The 18,425-nt window shown below is 33.9% G+C and overlaps 1 protein-coding gene across 1 annotated transcript in view; it reads right to left on the bottom strand.

The window, feature by feature from the left end:
* The window catches only part of LOC115878090 (TWiK family of potassium channels protein 18-like), a 40,312-nt gene extending 24,044 nt beyond the window's left edge, over positions 1–16,268 (bottom strand). Inside the window, exon 1 of the mRNA XM_030894448.1 lies at positions 15,765–16,268. Coding sequence (XP_030750308.1) covers positions 15,765–16,116 — 352 coding nt within the window. The 5' untranslated portion in view covers positions 16,117–16,268. The remainder of the gene's footprint in view (positions 1–15,764) is intronic.
* Positions 16,269–18,425: the final 2,157 nt, after the last annotated feature.

Here is an 18,425-nt window from a genome sequence, read left to right as displayed (position 1 = left end):
GCAATTTTCCTCACAAAATAAAATCACTAGTAACATGCTTTATTTTTCATGATAAAATAATGAATACTTACTTATTAAACTATTGTAGGCAAATTTAAGTAAACTGTTATAATTTATAAATAATAATGTCCATAAACTATACCAAAATAGTTACTGTCACTAGAAAATTGCCATGGCGACACCAGCCATCTTAATTGCTATTTTATTTAAAAATGGCTTTTTATTCAAAATCTGAGTTAGATAGGTATAGGAAACCCTAATATAGTTTGAAAGAGTATTTGAATCTGTTTCGGTTTGTTTAAAAAAATGCAGGGTGTTGCATTTGAAATAACAAAGTTTTTATGAAAAATAAATCCTTAAACTAGATCAGCAATTTTTGGTACCCCTGTATAAATTTAAGAAAGCAGTAATATTTTTCAGTAAAGTTTGTTTCTCTACCTATAAACTCAGCACAAGAATTAATTCTAATAAGTAATGTCCAGGGTGTTAATAATCTCTTCTATAGTAGCATGCATATTTAAATATCTTTACATATCTCAAGAATCAAAGATTTTAAACATATTTAACCCTTATAATAAATGTCTTTTTTTGGTCTCAAAAATCCAAAAATGAAATAAAATACCGGGTGTTCCATAAGAAAAAATATAACTTTGATGTGGATCTTAGTTCTGAAACACTCTGTATATTTCAAAATAATTTTAAATTGTGCACATTGTCTCCCCGCAGTGAATACGGCCTCTTTAAATTTGCGCTTTTTGCAATGGGGTTCTTTGTGGACGATTCCATATGTGAAAGGAACATCGGAGAAGATCAGGCAAATAGCTAAGCAATATAAAATTAAAACTATTTTTAAGTCTGGGACTACTCTAAGAAGTGTCCTAACAAAAACAAAACCTGCATCATCAAACCAAGAGAAAAAATGCATCTACCAGGTACCGTGCGAGTGTACAAGCTGTACAACTTGACGAATTGACGAACATAAAAAACATACGCCAATAGGTGAAACAATGAAGTCGAGCATTGCAGATCATGTGTGGTCCAAGCACCACAACATAAAATGGTCAGAAGCCCGGGTTGTCCACAAAGAACCTCATTGGAAAAAGCACAAATTTAAAGAGGCCGTATTCATTTCTAACAGTAATAAAATCTTTAGCAATCCAAGTATGGAAATTTCAACAATATGGCAACTACTCATAAAACGCTGCAATGCAGGTATTCTTAAGTCAAGTGATCAGTCAGTCAATAAGTTCAGTGTGGTCAAATAGACATACATTTCATTAAACTGATGTATTATGTATACAAGTGTTTCTCAAAAGTGGCTCACCCCCTATAACTTTTTTATTATTTCAGATAAAAAAATGAGATTTAGTACGTTAGTATATGACATAAATCGTATTGATTTACGTATTCAATTGTTTTCGATCACTTCCTGTTACATCGGAAATGACTACAACTTTTGATTTTTAAATGACACCCTCGGTATTTGTTTACTTTATTCGATCGAAAATGATACTTTGAATAGAATGACATATACAGGGTGAGTTTCCTACGATGTTCTCTATGGGTATCTCGGAAACTACTGGAGATTGAGAGTCGGTTAAATGGGGAAAGAATTGCAGTTTTGGGGGGTCATAAATATGCGCCATTCAGATTTTTGAAAAAGGCTTACTCATGGTAGTAAGTAAAAAGGCTTACTCATGGCTTACTAGATATTTCGAAAAAAAAACAAATTTCGGCTATTTTGAAAATTGTCCCTAATTCCATTATAATCTATTTTAGACAAAAAAAAATTCAGATAAAAGTTACAGACAATGACATCCTTAATGAGATTGTGTCCTCCGTTTTTTTCTAAAGCCTGTCATTTTTGACATATGACACAAACATATTTTTTTTTTAAATGGAAACCATAGTTGGCCATGACTTCATAAAAAGCGACAATTTTTAATCTTTTCAGCGATATAAGCTATAATATGTTTTCTTCGAAAAATTACTGAGTTATAGCCAATTCTTATCATTTTTAAACAATTTCACTTAGTTAGCAATGGAAACAAGTTCAATCGCCGTTGCTCTCCTAAATGTGAAGCTATCACATCCAAACTTGTAAATTGTAAATATGGATTTTTCAAATGAAGAAAGGCGTGTAGATACTCGCGCATCAATAGAGTGGTTCCAACATGACTTTCATTATGGCCCCCCCCCACCATAATGAAAGAAATGTTAAACATTATTTATATCATACTTATGTAGACTCATGTAGACTCAGACCAAACCAATTGCATGGGCCTTCCTCGATCACCTGGCCTATCCATTTTAGATTTTTTTATGCGATATTGTTAACAAGAAGGTTTACAAAAAACCTTATGAATTAAGAGAGGCACTCGAAGTGGCGGTACGAGAGAAGTTTAATTAAGTCGACCGGTCCTTCTGTGAGAATAGGTAGTAATTCAGTTTTTAAAAGATGCAACTCAAAACAATGGCGGATTTTTTTAACATTTTCTAAAATAACTTAAAGTGTATGTAGTGACATTATTTTTTTAAGATTTAGTTTGTGTAATGTAAATTGTAATTTTTGTAATGTTGAACCGTTTAATAAGATATTCCGACATTTTATAAGCTATAAATCATAACAGAATAAGAATACCATGCAATCTAAGTGAAATTAGTCAAGAAAGATAAGAATTGGCTATAACTAAATTTAACTTTTCTAACATGTCTTGAAAATAGTTCTCTAAAAAACGTAACATTCACCGGACAACGTATCTTCGAAAATGTATGGTCAAGGAAAGTTGAACCAATATAATCCTACACGCTTTTCTTCATTTGAAAAATTCATATTTACAATTTTTGTTTACTTTAATTTACAAAGTTTGGATGTAACAGCTTCACATTTCTGAGAGCAAAGACGATTAAACTTGTTTCCATGGCTAACTAAGTGAAACCGTTTAAAAATTATAAAAATTGGCTATTATTCAGTAATTTTTTGAAGAAAACATATTATAGCTTATATCGCCGAAAAGCTTAAAAAATGGCGCTTTTTATGAAGGCATGGCCAACTATGGTTTCCATTTAAAAAAAACATATGTTTGTGTCATAAGTCAAAAATGACAGGCTTTTAAACCGGAGGACACAATCTCATTAAGGATGTGATTATCTACAATTTTTATCTGAAAACTTTTTGTCTAAAATAGCTTATAATGGAATTAGGGACAATTTTTAAAATAGCCGAAATTTGTTTTTTTCGAAATATCTAGTAAGCCATGAACTTTTTCAAAAATCTGAAAGGTGCATATTTATGATCCCACAAAACTGCAATTCTTTCCCCATTTAACCGACTCTCTATCTCTAGTAGTTTCCGAGATACCCATAGAGAACATCGTAGGAAACTCACCCTGTACAGACAACTTTTAACATTTTCGCATATGGTTTGGTTTGATTTGGGTTTGATTTGAAATTGTAGCATGCGGTTCATAACGACAATTTGACTCGGAACGATTTGGTACGTGGCATCAAATTATTCGCAAAAAAATTACTTTTCCATATAATATGCTAATAACCCACCCTCGTTCCATTTGAAAAAATTGAGTATGATTAATTAATTGAATTATACAATTTGGGTTTATTTTAACCGATAAACATTATTGGAACTTCAAAGGAGAAAAAAAGCAAAAACAATATAATGAATAGAAAAAATGAAACCTGAAATAGCATCACTCCTTATTTAGAAGAGTTTGATTTCGACTGTTAGAAAGTATCAAAGGACTTTCTCACGTAACAAAATGTTTAGGTATTGTTACCGAGCCCTGAAAGAACCATCAGGAATTAATTTCGAAGCCCGATTGTGTGTCAAAAAGATCCGGGAAGTCCCGGTACTTTCAAAACCGGGATTTCCCGGTTCTGAACCGTAACTAGGAAAATTAATTAGGGTTTCCGGACCGGGAGCTGTTTTTCGGAAGCAAGAATTTCGGTACAATACAATGTCTCTAAGGAACCGGGATTTGCCGTTTTTGTCGGTACTTTCGGTACTAGCAAGTTTTTATTTAATGATTGTGCAAGGAATCAGCAAGAAAGGGATGGTTTTAAAAGTAAAACCAATAAAAAATTGAGTTTTAAATGTTAATAATTTTATTAAAAATTTTACATGAACACAAGCGAAGAAAAAACGAAAAAAACATATAGGAAACTTAAAAATTACATCAAACAACATAAACCAACTTAACTAAATTTGAAAAAACCACTACATCTTTAAGTAAAAATGTAAATGCCTATAAAAACATAACACAAAATATAACTTATACCTTTAGCAACTTTTTCAGGAGTAAGAACAATAAAAGATAGCATCACTACTTATTTAGAAGAGTTTGATTTCTACCGCTAGAAAATATCAATGCCTTACGCATGTAACAAAAAAATAACAATTATTGTATGTGAATCGCGAAAGTACCGAAACAACCGCTAATTAATTTCGAGTCCCGGTTTTTTGATGTCTCGAAAAATCCGGAAATCCCGGTACTTTCGGTACATGAATTTAATACGTACCGGGAGCATAATACTTATAATATATCAAATCTTGTTTTTTATATAAAAAAATAAAAAGTTATAGAGGTGAGCCACTTTTGAGAAACACCAGATATATTGGATCAAAGATCGAATTCAAAAAATGAACTACGCTAATTCGTTACGTCTTTTCAACCTACATCGCATATCAATCAATCATTGAACATTCATATAAATACGATACTGTACATCCCAGTAAATGCATGTTTAATGAATAATCATGTAAACTTGAAGACATGCGGAAATGTTGCAATTTATAAAAACAGAATTGATTGATTTCAAACATATGCATCAAAAATAAATTTGTCTTGGAAAAATCTACAGTGTTTTGCAAAAAAGACACTTTGATGGACTAATTTTTTTTTAAAAAGAATAAATAAAATGCCATACTACGGCCATAACACCATATCTATTGTATAGCATTTACCGTTTTATATTATATTTATAAATAACTTAACGACTACGCATTTTAGAGTAAATACTATGCGAAAATTTTGCCTAGAACTGTAATGTCTATTTTAACCAAAGGTATTTAAACTCAAATTTCAACAAAGACGAAACCCAAAGATTATAAGAATGTGAGTGTAGAATATTTTACGTAGATGAAACTAAAAAGACCACTAGATATTCGACTTATGGAATATTATACTAATACAATAAATTGGCTTAAAAATGATGATCGATGACATTACCCATATATTTTATACACAAAATGACAACAATCTTCATTTCAAAACCATTGCTGATAAGGTTTTCGTATTCGGTTTTATTTCGTTTCACTGGGAGATACGGTACTTGAAATAGGTTTTTTCGATCGTATTGCATTTCTACTATGAAAGAAGGTAGAAAAAAGAAGAAGGTACCAAGGTATAGAAGAATAACTTACTTTTAAGGCTTAACATGGACTAATGGGCTACCTTGGGTAAATTAAGACCTGTATTCCGGTCACATCCCAGTCTGTCTCAAGCGAAAAGTATAATCAGTGCGTTCTACCGGGCCTGACATATGGTTCTGAAACTCTAACATTAACCAAAAATAGTGCGAGCAAAATAAGAATAACGCAACGAAGAATGGAACGATCCATGTTAGATGTTATGCCTATCTCTTATAGGTTTTATAGCGTTCTACGCCTTCCGGTTCCCAGTCTCCATTGCCTTCGATCTTCCCAATCTCCTGGCAGTAAATTTCTTTTGGACATAGCTCGGTTAATGCCCTCAATACAGGTAACTTTAGGTCTTCCTTTCTTTCTTCTTTCCGCTGGTGTCCATTTTAGGATTTGTTTTGGTAGACGTTCGTCAGCCATTCTCTCTACATGTCCATACCATATTAGTTGGCGTTGTTCGATTTCATCGAGGATAGTTTTCTGTACGCCCATAATCTGTCTAATTCTCTCGTTCTAAAAAATGTCTATACCTATGTGGCGGGGATTCATCTATCCAAAAAAATCTTTTATGGTTTTTTCGCCACTGCACTGCAAGAAAAATCTACAAAATAAAATAGTTATTTTTGGTAAACACTTCTGGCGTTAAACCTAAAGGGACGCTGCTTGTCAGAAGTTGTGTTTACAGTTATAAAAATTTGCCTAACAAAGAAAAAATGCTTAACGTTTCGGAAAGTTTTCTCTTTCCGTCGTCGGAAGCAAAAAAAATATAAAGAATCAAAAAAAAACTATTTAAAATATTTAAATTGAACTATTCGAGAACACTTTTTAAAACAGATACGTCTACAAGAAATCGTTGACGTTTTTTTTTGTATTGAGTAACGTCAACGATTTCTTGTAGATGTATCTGTTTTAAAAAGTAAAGTGTTCTCGAATAGTTCAATTTAAATATTTTAAATTTTTTTTTCTTGATTCTTTATATTTTTTTGCTTCCGACGACGGAAAGAGAAAACTTTCCAAAATGTTAAGCATTTTTTTCTTTGTTAGGCAAATTTTTATAACTATAAACACAACTTCTGACAAGCAGCGTCCGTTTAGGTTTAACGCCCAGAAGTGTTTACCAAAAATAACTATTTTATTTTGTAGATTTTTCTTGCAATGCAGTGGCGAAAAACCCATAAAGGATTCTCTCGTTCTATTCTTGACTTTCCAGCAGATCTTCGCCAAAAATCAATTTCAAGAGCCAGTAGTTTACGCTCTAAAGTTTTATTTATTTGCCACGTTTCACATCCATACAATACAAGACTTTTAAATATTGCATTGTATAAAAGGTGTTTTCTTTCTATAGAGATGTTTGTTGACCATAATAGTGAGTTTAGGCATCCACAACTCTTTTCCCTTTAATTATTTGCTCCAATATTTTGTCTTCAGTTCGTCCACTTTGGCTAATCTTTGTTCCGAGGTAGGTATAATCTGAACAATACTGTACTATGGAACTATCGCATGTCGTTCACTTCCAAATCTGTTCCCTCTACACCGATACACATATATTTAGTTTTACTGCAGTTAACAGTTAATCCCCACTCTGCGGATTCTTTAAAAAAGTTTCCTCGACATGAATTCAAGGTCTTCCTTATCTTGGGCCACTGCCACTTGGTCATCTGCAAAATGAAGAGTATATAGTAGGTGTCATTTTATAATTCTATTCCCATTCCACTGCAGGATCTTCTCCATTTCTTTAAGGCTTCATTGAGGTAGATTCTGAGGTAATCTCTTATTAGGTAGATTTTGAGGTCCTCTTTGGCAAAGTAGGCTTTTTGGCATAGGTAAAGTGCTTAATACAACTAGACGCAGGATGACTGGGTTGTTAGATGCGGTGGAAAGATGGTGATGATTTTGTTTATTGTGTATGGAGATGTATGTAGAATTTTGTCATTTGCATCATTTAATTTTTAAAATACCGATTCCAAAAATTAAAATATTGAAGATTGAACAATATTGATTGAAGAACAGATTGAAGCATAATATCGCAAATAATGTAATATTTAAGAGATCCAAGAACTTGTCGATGATGAGGAAGGTCAGGTGCTAGGGGAATGCTCTGGTACTTTGGCTCGGTCTAAGGAACATCTTGCTGTCTCTTTGTCGATGGAAAGCCGTCCAACACCGGGAGACAAGCAGGGACGTATCACCAGCTTTGCCAGAACTCCAATGAAAGGACATCGAGTTGACGAGTCATCAACTCGAGGGAGGAGGGCCATGGTCCTCCGAGGGAGAGACACCTTGGCAAATGAAGAAAATGAAGACAGATCCTCCAGCCTCCACCTCATAAGTACCTCAGCGGAAGACAAGCTCCTCGACTGTGAAGGGTACGGAAAACTAAATCCCAACCGTGTAAGGGTGTATACTCTCGTAGGAGGAGATGTTCACTCCTCGGAGAAAGAACATCTGTTGCCAGAGGAGGATAGGAAATACCCAACACAGGAAGATCCCCATGTATGATCAGTTATAACTCAAAAAAGGATGACACAATAGATCTTTAAGGTCGCGGTGATTAACCCCAGAATTTGAGAGTAAATACTTGAGAGTAATTTTCAATAAACTGCATTATGTACAGAATTCTAGAAATATGTTTTGTTGAATTCTAGAAATATGTACAGGGTGGGTCAAATTGGATGCTTTTAAAGGGAAACGCGAAGGAGATCGTAACAGATAGATGCCGTAACAGATATCGATGTGCGGTTTTCACCATTATGTTTTTGATAAAAATGGAGCTTCAGACACCGATATTAGTTAAAAACTTTAACCCTTTAAATGCGTCCAATTTGACCCACCCTGTACATATATATTTGTTATGCTCGAAAAAAAACGGCGTCAAAGACGGCTGGGGAATGACAATCGATGATAATTTTGGCAAGGTCAATCTCTAGACGTCATTAATTGACGTAAAACTTACGTCAAAAATTAACACTAATTAACTACTAAAGTAACACGAAAGATTGAACAGGATAGAACGTTTCCAGATATCTAAAGTCTTTGAAACAGTTCTAAGAAATCAAATAGTGTCACACTTTGAGAAAAATAATATGTTTTTTATGAATCAGTTTGGATTAAGATCTAAGTTATCTACGTCTGATGCAATAAACCATTTCGTTGACCATGTTGTAGGGGGATATGAGGAGAGTCAGATAACAAACTCCACATTTTGTGACCTTTCAAAGGCATTCGATTGTGTGCCTTTTAATAACCTACTTGAAAACTTAAGTATTATAACTTCAGTGAACAAAGTCTAATACGAACGCAAGCATTATATGTGTCTCTTGCGGCGTGCCGTAGGGCTCTGTCCATGGAGTCTTCTTCTTGATCTACATAAATGATCTGGAAAGGGGCTGTTCCTGTGGCCGACTTGTGTTGTTTGCGGATGATACAACCCTACTGAGAAACTTTTTTTTACTTTTTCTTCACCTAAAAATCTCCAACAGGATGTAGAGGACACATAATCGAGGGCCAATGACTGCTTTCTGAACAACCGCCTACCGCCTCTCTTTAAATAACGCAAAAACTCCAAATGTGATTTTCACACGGAAAAGGATAAATTCGGATATTGGTTCTGGGGCTTTTATGTTTCTAGGAATAACGCTAGATAGTCACTTGACCTGGAGTAAGCATGCAGACAATATTTCCAAAAAGGCTGCGAAAATCATATTATTTGTCTTATTACTTATTACTATCTCTTGTGGTATCTCAAATGACATATGACTTATTCAACACAAGTCATTTGGTTTGTTGGTCACAGTCATTTGCATAACAAGTCAGTTGAGGTCACTCTGTGCATATGAGCAGAATATTTAAGTTACAAAGAAGGATCCTTCGCATTATATTTAGTTGTTCCTACAGGGAAGATATTAGGGAAAAATTTAGAGAAATCAAAATTTAACAGCGCTATCGCTATATATTTATCATACTCTGGTGGCTATACATAAAAATTACAGTATGTATTTACCCTAGATCATATATACTTACGTGGATAAGTAAATTACTACAGAAACTGTCCCAAACATATCAACGACTTCCATTTATCTTCTTTTTTTGGTGCACACGCGTTGCTTCTACTCTATCTATCCTTGTCGAGGACCTATCGTCCACGCGTCAAATTTGAACATTAATTTTAAAAATTTAATTTGTAAAATACATATATTTGAACAATAATTGAATGTTACTGTCACAAAAATTAAATTAAATAAAAAATAAATTAGCCACTCCGTACGAATATCAATATTCTTAGGAAATCTAACCAGAAAGTATGCATGTGGTTTAATATACATAAAAGAACAACTGAATACTTTACTTGTCAGTGAAAAGATAATTCGGGAACATTTATATTATAATTTCAACACACCAAACACTTTCTTGTCATTTTTACAAGTATTTACCCAAAAATTAAAACCCAACGAGTAAAAAATAGAAATATAATTGCACAAACTTAAAATTAACTTCTCACTGAACACACTTGCATCCTTGGCTATATAAAAGCGGTCGATAAAAGAGTAATTAATACAATGTTTAAAATAAAAAACGCAAAAAACAAGCGTCGTTACACAATGGAAATAACATTATGACATATGATTATGACAAGATTATGACAATACGATGACAATGAAAAGTTGGTTTCCATAACAATGTATTAATTTGTACTTTCTAAACCCTTTCAATAAGAAGACTAAGGAAGGAGCATAATGCTATCCATGTATTCATGCATGGTGGGCGGAAAAGCAGGGAAAAGCCACCATAAAAGTTCTCTAGGGTGGGGATCCTTGACAGATTTGATTTGAAATGTTGTGGATTTGTCAGTCTTTACGGAGCTTATTTTATGTTATTTATTATTTATTCTACTACCGATAGTTGTATAAAGGTAGTAAATCTAGATGGAAATTGTGGCAGAACTTAAATTAACAGTGACACTATCGCGATTTATCGAAAAAGACTCTAAAATAGTTGGTTGTGTAGCGTGCGGTAGATCTCGGCAAAAATTGAGTGAAATAATGGAACAACTTTTCGCTAGTAAGTGACTATATTATAATATACATACGTGTAGTAAACCGATCATTTATGAAATTCACTTAAATTAACTAAATTATATATTTTTCTTGCATTTTAGCTTTTATTTATTACTTGTGAAAGATTAGATGTCAAAGAATTTAGATACGTTAATTTGACTTACCTGCTTCAGTAGCGTATCGGATGTTTGTGTTAATAAATACTTATTATAACTTATCTATTTTTATTAGAATTATATATTTTTATAACAATTTTAATAACTACCAACATTTATTCACAACGTAAAATAAAACAACAAATTATTGAGTCTACCCTACATCATAGTTTTACATTTTTTAAATAAAATTAGAACGACACTGATAAACCGGAATTTAAGTCGGCCATATTTGAGGCCCATCGCGGTGTACCTAGGATTTTTGATATGCTCCTTCCTTAGTCTTCTTATTCAAAGTTTAAACCGGATAAAATTGTAATTATTTTGGAAATACGTGCCACTTTTAATGCGCATGCGTAAAGTCAGGTCCTCGAGAAAGACAAACCTATTGAACGTTCATAAGTGCAATAAAGAAGGTTTGAAAATGGCATGTCGTGATGTTGGGGATATATTTTTTAATGCTAAACTTATGGCGTTGATTTATCCACGTAAGTATATATGATCTAGGGTATTTACAAAACAATGACATACATAGTCTCATACTAGGTCAGTCTCATAGTCATGATACAAGAGGATCAGCGACGGTTAGAGTTGGGTATCGGTAGACTCGGAGCAAGTCGCTACAGCCTAAAAATTACTTCGGTCTAGGGTTCAGAACCGGGAAATTCCGGTACCGCAAATACCGGGAATTCCCAGTTCTTTTGAGACATCAAAGAACCGGGACTCGAAATTATTAATTCCCGGTTCTTTCGTTACGTTCGGGACTCGGCAATAATAATTAAAAACATATTTTTTGTTACGTGCGAAAGACTTTTGATACTTTCTAGTGGTCGAAATCAAAATCTTCTATTTTTCGAAATAAATAAGTAGTGATGCTATCTCTTACCTGTTCTTACTTCTGAAGGTATTTTGAAGTTTCTATAAAGTTTATTAGCAATTATTGAAGTATAAATATGTTATTTTACTTATTTTATTTTATTATTTAGTATAATATTACTAAATGTATTAGTTATATTTTTTGTGTTATGTTTTATAGGCATTTGCATCTTTAATTGAAAATGTAATTTTTTTTCAAATTTAGTTTAGTTGGTTTCGAGGTTGGTTGATGTTTGACGTTTTTTTAAGCTACCTATGTGTTTTCTTTTTTTATTGCTTGTGTTGCATTATTTGTGTTCATGTTTATTTTCTTATGACTTAATAATTTGATATTATTTTCATTTGAAACTCAATTTTTTGTCGATTTTACTTTTGAGAACCATCCCTTGCTTGCTAATTGACGAACTCCACAATCATTGAACAAATTTTAGTACGGTTCCGGAAACTCTAATTAATACTACCAATTAAGGTTCAGACCTTTTTGGCCATCACTGAACCGGGCCTAACCGGTACCAATAATTAAAAAATTATTTTTTTGTTACGTGAGAAAATCCTTTGATACTTTCTAGCGGTCGAAATCAAACTCTTCTAAATAAGTAATGATGGTATTTCTTATTATTCTTTCTACTTTTCTCTTTTGAAGTTCCTATAATATTTATTATGTTATGTTTTAATAGATATTTGCATTTTTTATTCAATATTTTAGGACTTTTGTCTAAAATCCAGTTACGTTGGTTTATGTTGTTTGATGTGAAATTTAAGTTGCTTATATACTTTTTTCTTTACTTGTGTTCATGTTTGATGTTTGTGTTCATGTTAATTTTTTCATGAGTGATTACTTATTAATTTTTTTTTATTAAAAATCTCAATTTTTTGTCCATTTTACTTTGAAAACCCATTCCTTGCTTTCTGATTGATGAACTGCACCACCACTAAACAAAAATTAGTCAGTACCGAAAGTGACGAAAAAAACGGGAAATCCCGGTTCCTAAGAGGCGCGGTACCGAAATTCCCAGTTCCGAAAAACAGCTCCGGTTCCGGAAACCCTACTTTGGTCCCAATTTTTTAATCATATGCCGCATGCCGCCTGGCTATCTCAATCTCAATATGACCTTAAATAATTTTAAGCTTTTTTAGCTTTTATGTATCAAACTTATTTGGAAGTCAATCCGTTTTATTCTATGAATTAATTTTTGCTAACTGCCGTACCTAACACAGTCTACGAGAACCAGAGTGTGTGTATTGGGAGCGATGTCCTCACTAGTCCTCAGTAAAATTTATTGTATTTTGTCTTCACTGAAATTTATTGTATTTTATATTCTTGTATCTATTGACGACGTAAAGCAATATTAAATTGTATTATACTAATAAAGATTTTGATTTGATTTGATTTTGATATAAGCCAGTCATCTAAGACATTTAAAAAGGCAAACATCGCAAACGGGACTGTATCTATCATTTTTAATATATTGTTAGGACCCATGAGACTAAGTTATGTCCAATTTTGCAACCCTCAAAACCCTGTGCTACTCCCGTGATACTCAAAAAACCTCAAAATTTTGGTACTTATTTCAGTTTTTTTAAAAAAAAATTGTTAAGAAAGCATTTTTCAAATTTAATTGTTCTATACTTTTATAAAGTGAACTAAATTTCCTACAATTTAAGCCCAACCCGAATCCTCTACGCCAATTCGTTGTCGAAATACAGCCAATCAAATATCGGCTATTTTTTTGAAAAACTAAAAATGTATGAGTACGGTCACATTACTTGACATTACAAAGCACGTATCGCCGAAAATAATGGCTCTAGAGAAAAGTCATTAGGAATGAAGTTGTAGAGAATTTATTCAGCTTTAATTTGATGTAAGAATGAGGCAGCTAGGCGTCGTATTTTGCTCAAAAACGAAAAAATTGTGTGAATGAGCTAGAACCATATCCGTTGTCCTTGTTCACTCAAGAAGGAATGCGCAAGGGTACTAAATCTTCCTTCTATTCAGCATTTACACCGGTCGCTAAAAACATTATCCCAGGAAACCAGGCGTTCACAGTGGTCGTTGGTGGTTACCTCCTGCACAAGGTAGTCAGAGATATTGTGGCTGGATACGTCAGCTACGTTTTAATCAACTTTGGTAAAAATGTTGCAGTGGTTTTTGAAGAATACCCAGAAGATGCGGCTATGAAAAACACTAAATCAGCTGAACGCCTGCGGCGATCTGCTTCTCTTTCCTGTGGTGACATTTTGTTTGATGAAGCGACACTCATCAAAGTGCCTCAAGCAAAAGTGCTCTCAAATGAATCGAACAAACGCCGACTGATCATCATGATGTGTACCGAATTTGAGAGACAGGGTATCGAGGTACATCAATCACCAGAAGACGCCGATGCTGAGATAGTGAGAACTGCCCTCTCCAAGAGCTCATCGTACGACCAAGTTTTTATCATGGGGGAGGATGTTGATTTACTGGTTCTCCTAAATGGCTTGAGCGGTGGACAAACAAACGTCTACTTCCAGGTAGAGGTGGATCTGAGTGCGCTCAATATGAGGCAAATTACTTCTTAAGTGGAAAAATGCAGCTTCCAGAAGAGATGGTTTTGTTTCTGCATGCAATCAGTGGGTGTGACACGGCAAAGTGAAGTGGCACAAGGCAAAATGAAGTGGTGCGAATGTCTACGAAAAATCCCCACTGGATAGACCTCGCCATCATTTTCTTTGATCCAAACTCGACGCAGGAAGAAGTAGAAAATGCTGGCGAGAAGATTTTGTTGATCCTCTATGAAGGGGATCACGGCACGCTGAACAGCATGCGATACTTGACATTCGTAAAATCGGCAGGAATGGCCAAAATAAACCTTGCCTGCCTCCCCCCAACTACAGAAGGTGCCAAATATCATTTTTGGAGAACCTACCACCAGGTTCAAAAATGGTTGGGGGTCGAGAAAAATCCATCCGACTGAGAATGGAACACCAGTCAACAGGGTCTTATGCCAATAACTATGCGTTGCAATTTGCAGCAACGTTACTCCCATCATCTTAGATGAGGAGGACGAGGAATTGGACGATTTAACATATGAAGACCCACCTCCATCGTCAGAGAATGTCCTTCCTCCTCCTCCTCTCCCCTCCCAACTAACTGATCCTTGGCCATTCTAAGAGGGCCAAGTAAAGTAGGGCTTTTGTATTATATTTTTTAGTTTATACATATTATATTTATGTTGTTTATTTTTAATTACGTTTAATAAAATATGTTTTCATGATAGCCCCAAACTTCGATGTTTTACTATATTTTGGTTTTTGAGTAAAATACGACGCCTAAGGCCTCATTCTTACATCAAATTAAAGCTGAATAAATTCTCTACAACTCAATTTCTATGACTTTTCTCTAGAGCCATTAGTTTAGCCGATACGTGCTTTGGAATCTAACCGTACTCATAAATTTTTAGTTTTTCAAAAAAATTGCCGATATTTGATTGGCTGTATTTCAACAACGAATTGGCCTAGAGGGTTCGTGTTGGGCTTAAATAATAGGAAATTTAGTTGACTTTATAAAGGTGTAGAACAATTAAATTTGAAAAATGCTTTCTAAACATAGTTTTTTCAAAAAAACTGAAATAAGTACCAAAATTTTGGGTTTTTTTGAGTATCACGGGAGTAGCACATGGTTTTGAGGGTTGCAAAATTGGGCATAACTTAGTCTCATGGGTCCCAGCAATATATAAAAAAATCGTAGATGCAGTCCCGTTTGCGATGTGGGATGTCTTAAATTGACTGGCCTAATACACAAATCTATTTTCAAAAAATTATTTTTTCTCGAATTTTAAACTACACCATTTATAAATCACTTTCACTCAATATAAAAATAAATTACAACCTTTTTTAAGTCAACTTCCAGTCAGCGCAATTAAAAAATAAAAAGAGTATGGGCCCAGTAACGACGTCTAGGGCTTGATCTCGCCAAAATTATCAACGATTGTCATTCCCCGGCCGTCTTTGACGCCGATTTTTTTCGATCGTATTGTTAATAATTAAAGTAAGACATTAAATTAAAATCTCGCAAAAAAATCTTTTTTTACGCGTTTGAGTCTATTGATTTTAAAGAATTGATGTAAAATAGTTGCTCCACAAAATATTCGTAAGTGTCAAAAAGAGTAATCTGGTAACCCTCAGAAAAACATGCCATGTCTCTAATAAATAATACAGTTTTATCAAAGTTTACAGAATTCTGTAAACTTTGGTTTTACTCACCTTCTACTGTCAGAAATATTAATGCTCCACATACTGTATATAAAAACACTATTATAATTAAGAAGCAATGAGTAAACCACCGTCTACTAAGAAATTTGATTGTTCTGTACAGCCAATAAGAACACCGTTCACCAATTCCTAGTCCTGTGTGTTTGATGTCATTTAGATGATTTAAAAGAAACACCGATGCCTTTCTTTGATATTTAGGCGATATTGGCCGAACGAATACATTGTCCGCGTAAAACTTGTTCGAATTATTTAAATTTTCAAAGTTTAATTTGGGTCTATTAAAAGTCACTTTTTTACTACAGTCACTGCTGGGTGTCTTTATGGATTGATTTTCATCAGTCATTTTATTGAATGCGTGTTATGATACATCGCGTTGCTACAAAGTATTTTATTCACTCGCGCTTCTATTTTTAGGGAACATCCAAATATTTTTAAGCTGATCTAAAACCGCCGAGTAAACTAAATGAACTGCGGATTTTTACTACACTTCGGTGTTATTTTAACTGTATCATATGGTACGGGTAAATAGAATGCTAAATTTAAATTTATTTACTTAAAGCATATTTTTTCTCGCTTTTGAACGTCATAAAATAAATTAGGTTTATATATTTTCTGACGCTAGGAAAAAATTGAGAAAAAATATTCTAAAATAAGTAGTAAAATAAATATTATTTTCTGTAGAATGTAGAATGTTTAGGAGGGGAGTTAATCAACGCGACCCAGATTTATTGTGTGTTCCCCTTTCTTGAGTTATAATGAGTTATAACTCATCATACAGTCAAAAGCCAGTATCTGAGACAGCTCCACGGAGGCCAGCTCTCCATCCTCGACATCAGCCGTACCAAAGTTTATGGCACGAATGATCATCGTCTCGGCTCACTCAGTGATAAGGTGTTCTGGAGTTTCCCCATTTTTCCACAAAATCTGCATTCGCCGTTGTTTCTCAGTTTCAGCCTATTGAGGTGTTCGTTGAGGAGACAGTGTCCTGTTAGAAACCCCGTGACAATCCGAAGATTGTTTTTACTTAAATCAAGGAAAACCTTCGATTTTTCTCGGTCGTAAGTTCTGAGGAACTTACTCATCTTAGACCGTTGGAGGACACCCATTCTTCAGTTCCACTTTCAGTTGGTTCCCGTTTGGAAAATAGAACGGTTCTGGTCCAGTTCAGTTAGTGGAGTGTTCGCTCCTTTTCTAGTTAGATCATTTGATTTTTCATTGCCTTCTATCCCTTGGTGAGCAGGCACCCAGAGTAGGAGGACTTTATTTTCTTTGCCTCATTTGTTGAGCTTTTTTAGGCATTCTTTGAATTATTATTTTATGTACTAGCATAAAGTTGAAATATAGAAGCACTGAACATTTATTATTAATACTTTTACAAGAAAAGTCATAGTCCAGCGAATGAATATTTGACATGTATTGTAGATTATCCAACGGTCTAAGACACTCGAAAAAGTTCCTCAGAACTTACGACCGAGAAAAATCAAAGGTTTTCCTTGATTTAAGTAAAAACAATCTTCGGATTGTCACGGGGTTTCTAACAGGACACTGTCTCCTCAACGAACACCTCAGTAGGCTGAAACTGAGAAACAACGGCGAATGCAGATTTTGTGGGGAAAATAGGGAAACACCAGAACACCTTATCACTGAGTGCGCCGAGACGACGACCATTCGTGCCATGAACCTTAGTACGTCTGATGTCGAGGATGGAGAGCTGGCCTCTGTGGAGCCTGGCTCAGATACTGGCTTTTGTTAAAGCCCTGAGACTGTATGATGAGTTATAACTCGTTATAACTCAAGAAAGGGGAACATACAATAGATCTATAAGGTCGCGGTGATTAATTCCCCTCCTAAACATTCTACATTCTACATTGTAGATAGTGTTGCACAAGAGTCTTAAAAAAGTCTTGCAAAAATGTTTTTCTTTCTCCTTCTTGTTTTCATGCATGAATTCGTCATATTTTGTACTCTAAACTCGGAATCTAACATACAAATAAGTACCACCATGTAGATTTTCGATATAATATTTATTTAATTAAAAAACGATATTATTAAAATATCAATAATTGATACTTTAATAATATCGCTTATTCCCTTTTATGATAATTATTATCATAAGGGGAATAAAAAATATTACGGTCTAAGTTTTGCAGTGATTAATCTTAAATTATATTCACAAAATGAATAAATATCGGTCAGTTGTCTCCTATATAGAAGGATGTGATTAATAAGTGATAATCATTTAAGTGATTATCGCTTGGTGACAATATTGTAATTGTCATTTTTTTGAAATATTAATTCAGAAGTCATTTCTGTCAGTTCCACAAAATATCCCGTCAATTCTTATTACAAAATGAATGAATGAGTTTGAATACAACTCGATATATATTATTCGGTAATCCCGAAACATCTTGTGATATTACATTCGATAATTAAGACTGATTATGATTACGACTTATGCAAATGTTTTTTTATATATTATACGCAAAATTATATTGGTATAATGGTATTATAAAAAAAACTGTAATAAAACTGAATGATTTGTCGGTAGTGGTCACCTTTTGTATTCTCAAGAAAACTGACACACTTCCACAAACGCCACCCAAGCTCTTTTTTCTGCTTTGCTCAACTTCGAATCAAAAGCTTCATCATTCA

This window comes from Sitophilus oryzae, unplaced genomic scaffold (genome assembly GCF_002938485.1).
Source record: "Sitophilus oryzae breed Bouriz unplaced genomic scaffold, Soryzae_2.0 scaffold_1500_pilon_pilon, whole genome shotgun sequence".
Classification (NCBI taxonomy): domain Eukaryota; kingdom Metazoa; phylum Arthropoda; class Insecta; order Coleoptera; family Curculionidae; genus Sitophilus; species Sitophilus oryzae.
This window is presented reverse-complemented; position numbering and strand designations above follow the sequence as displayed.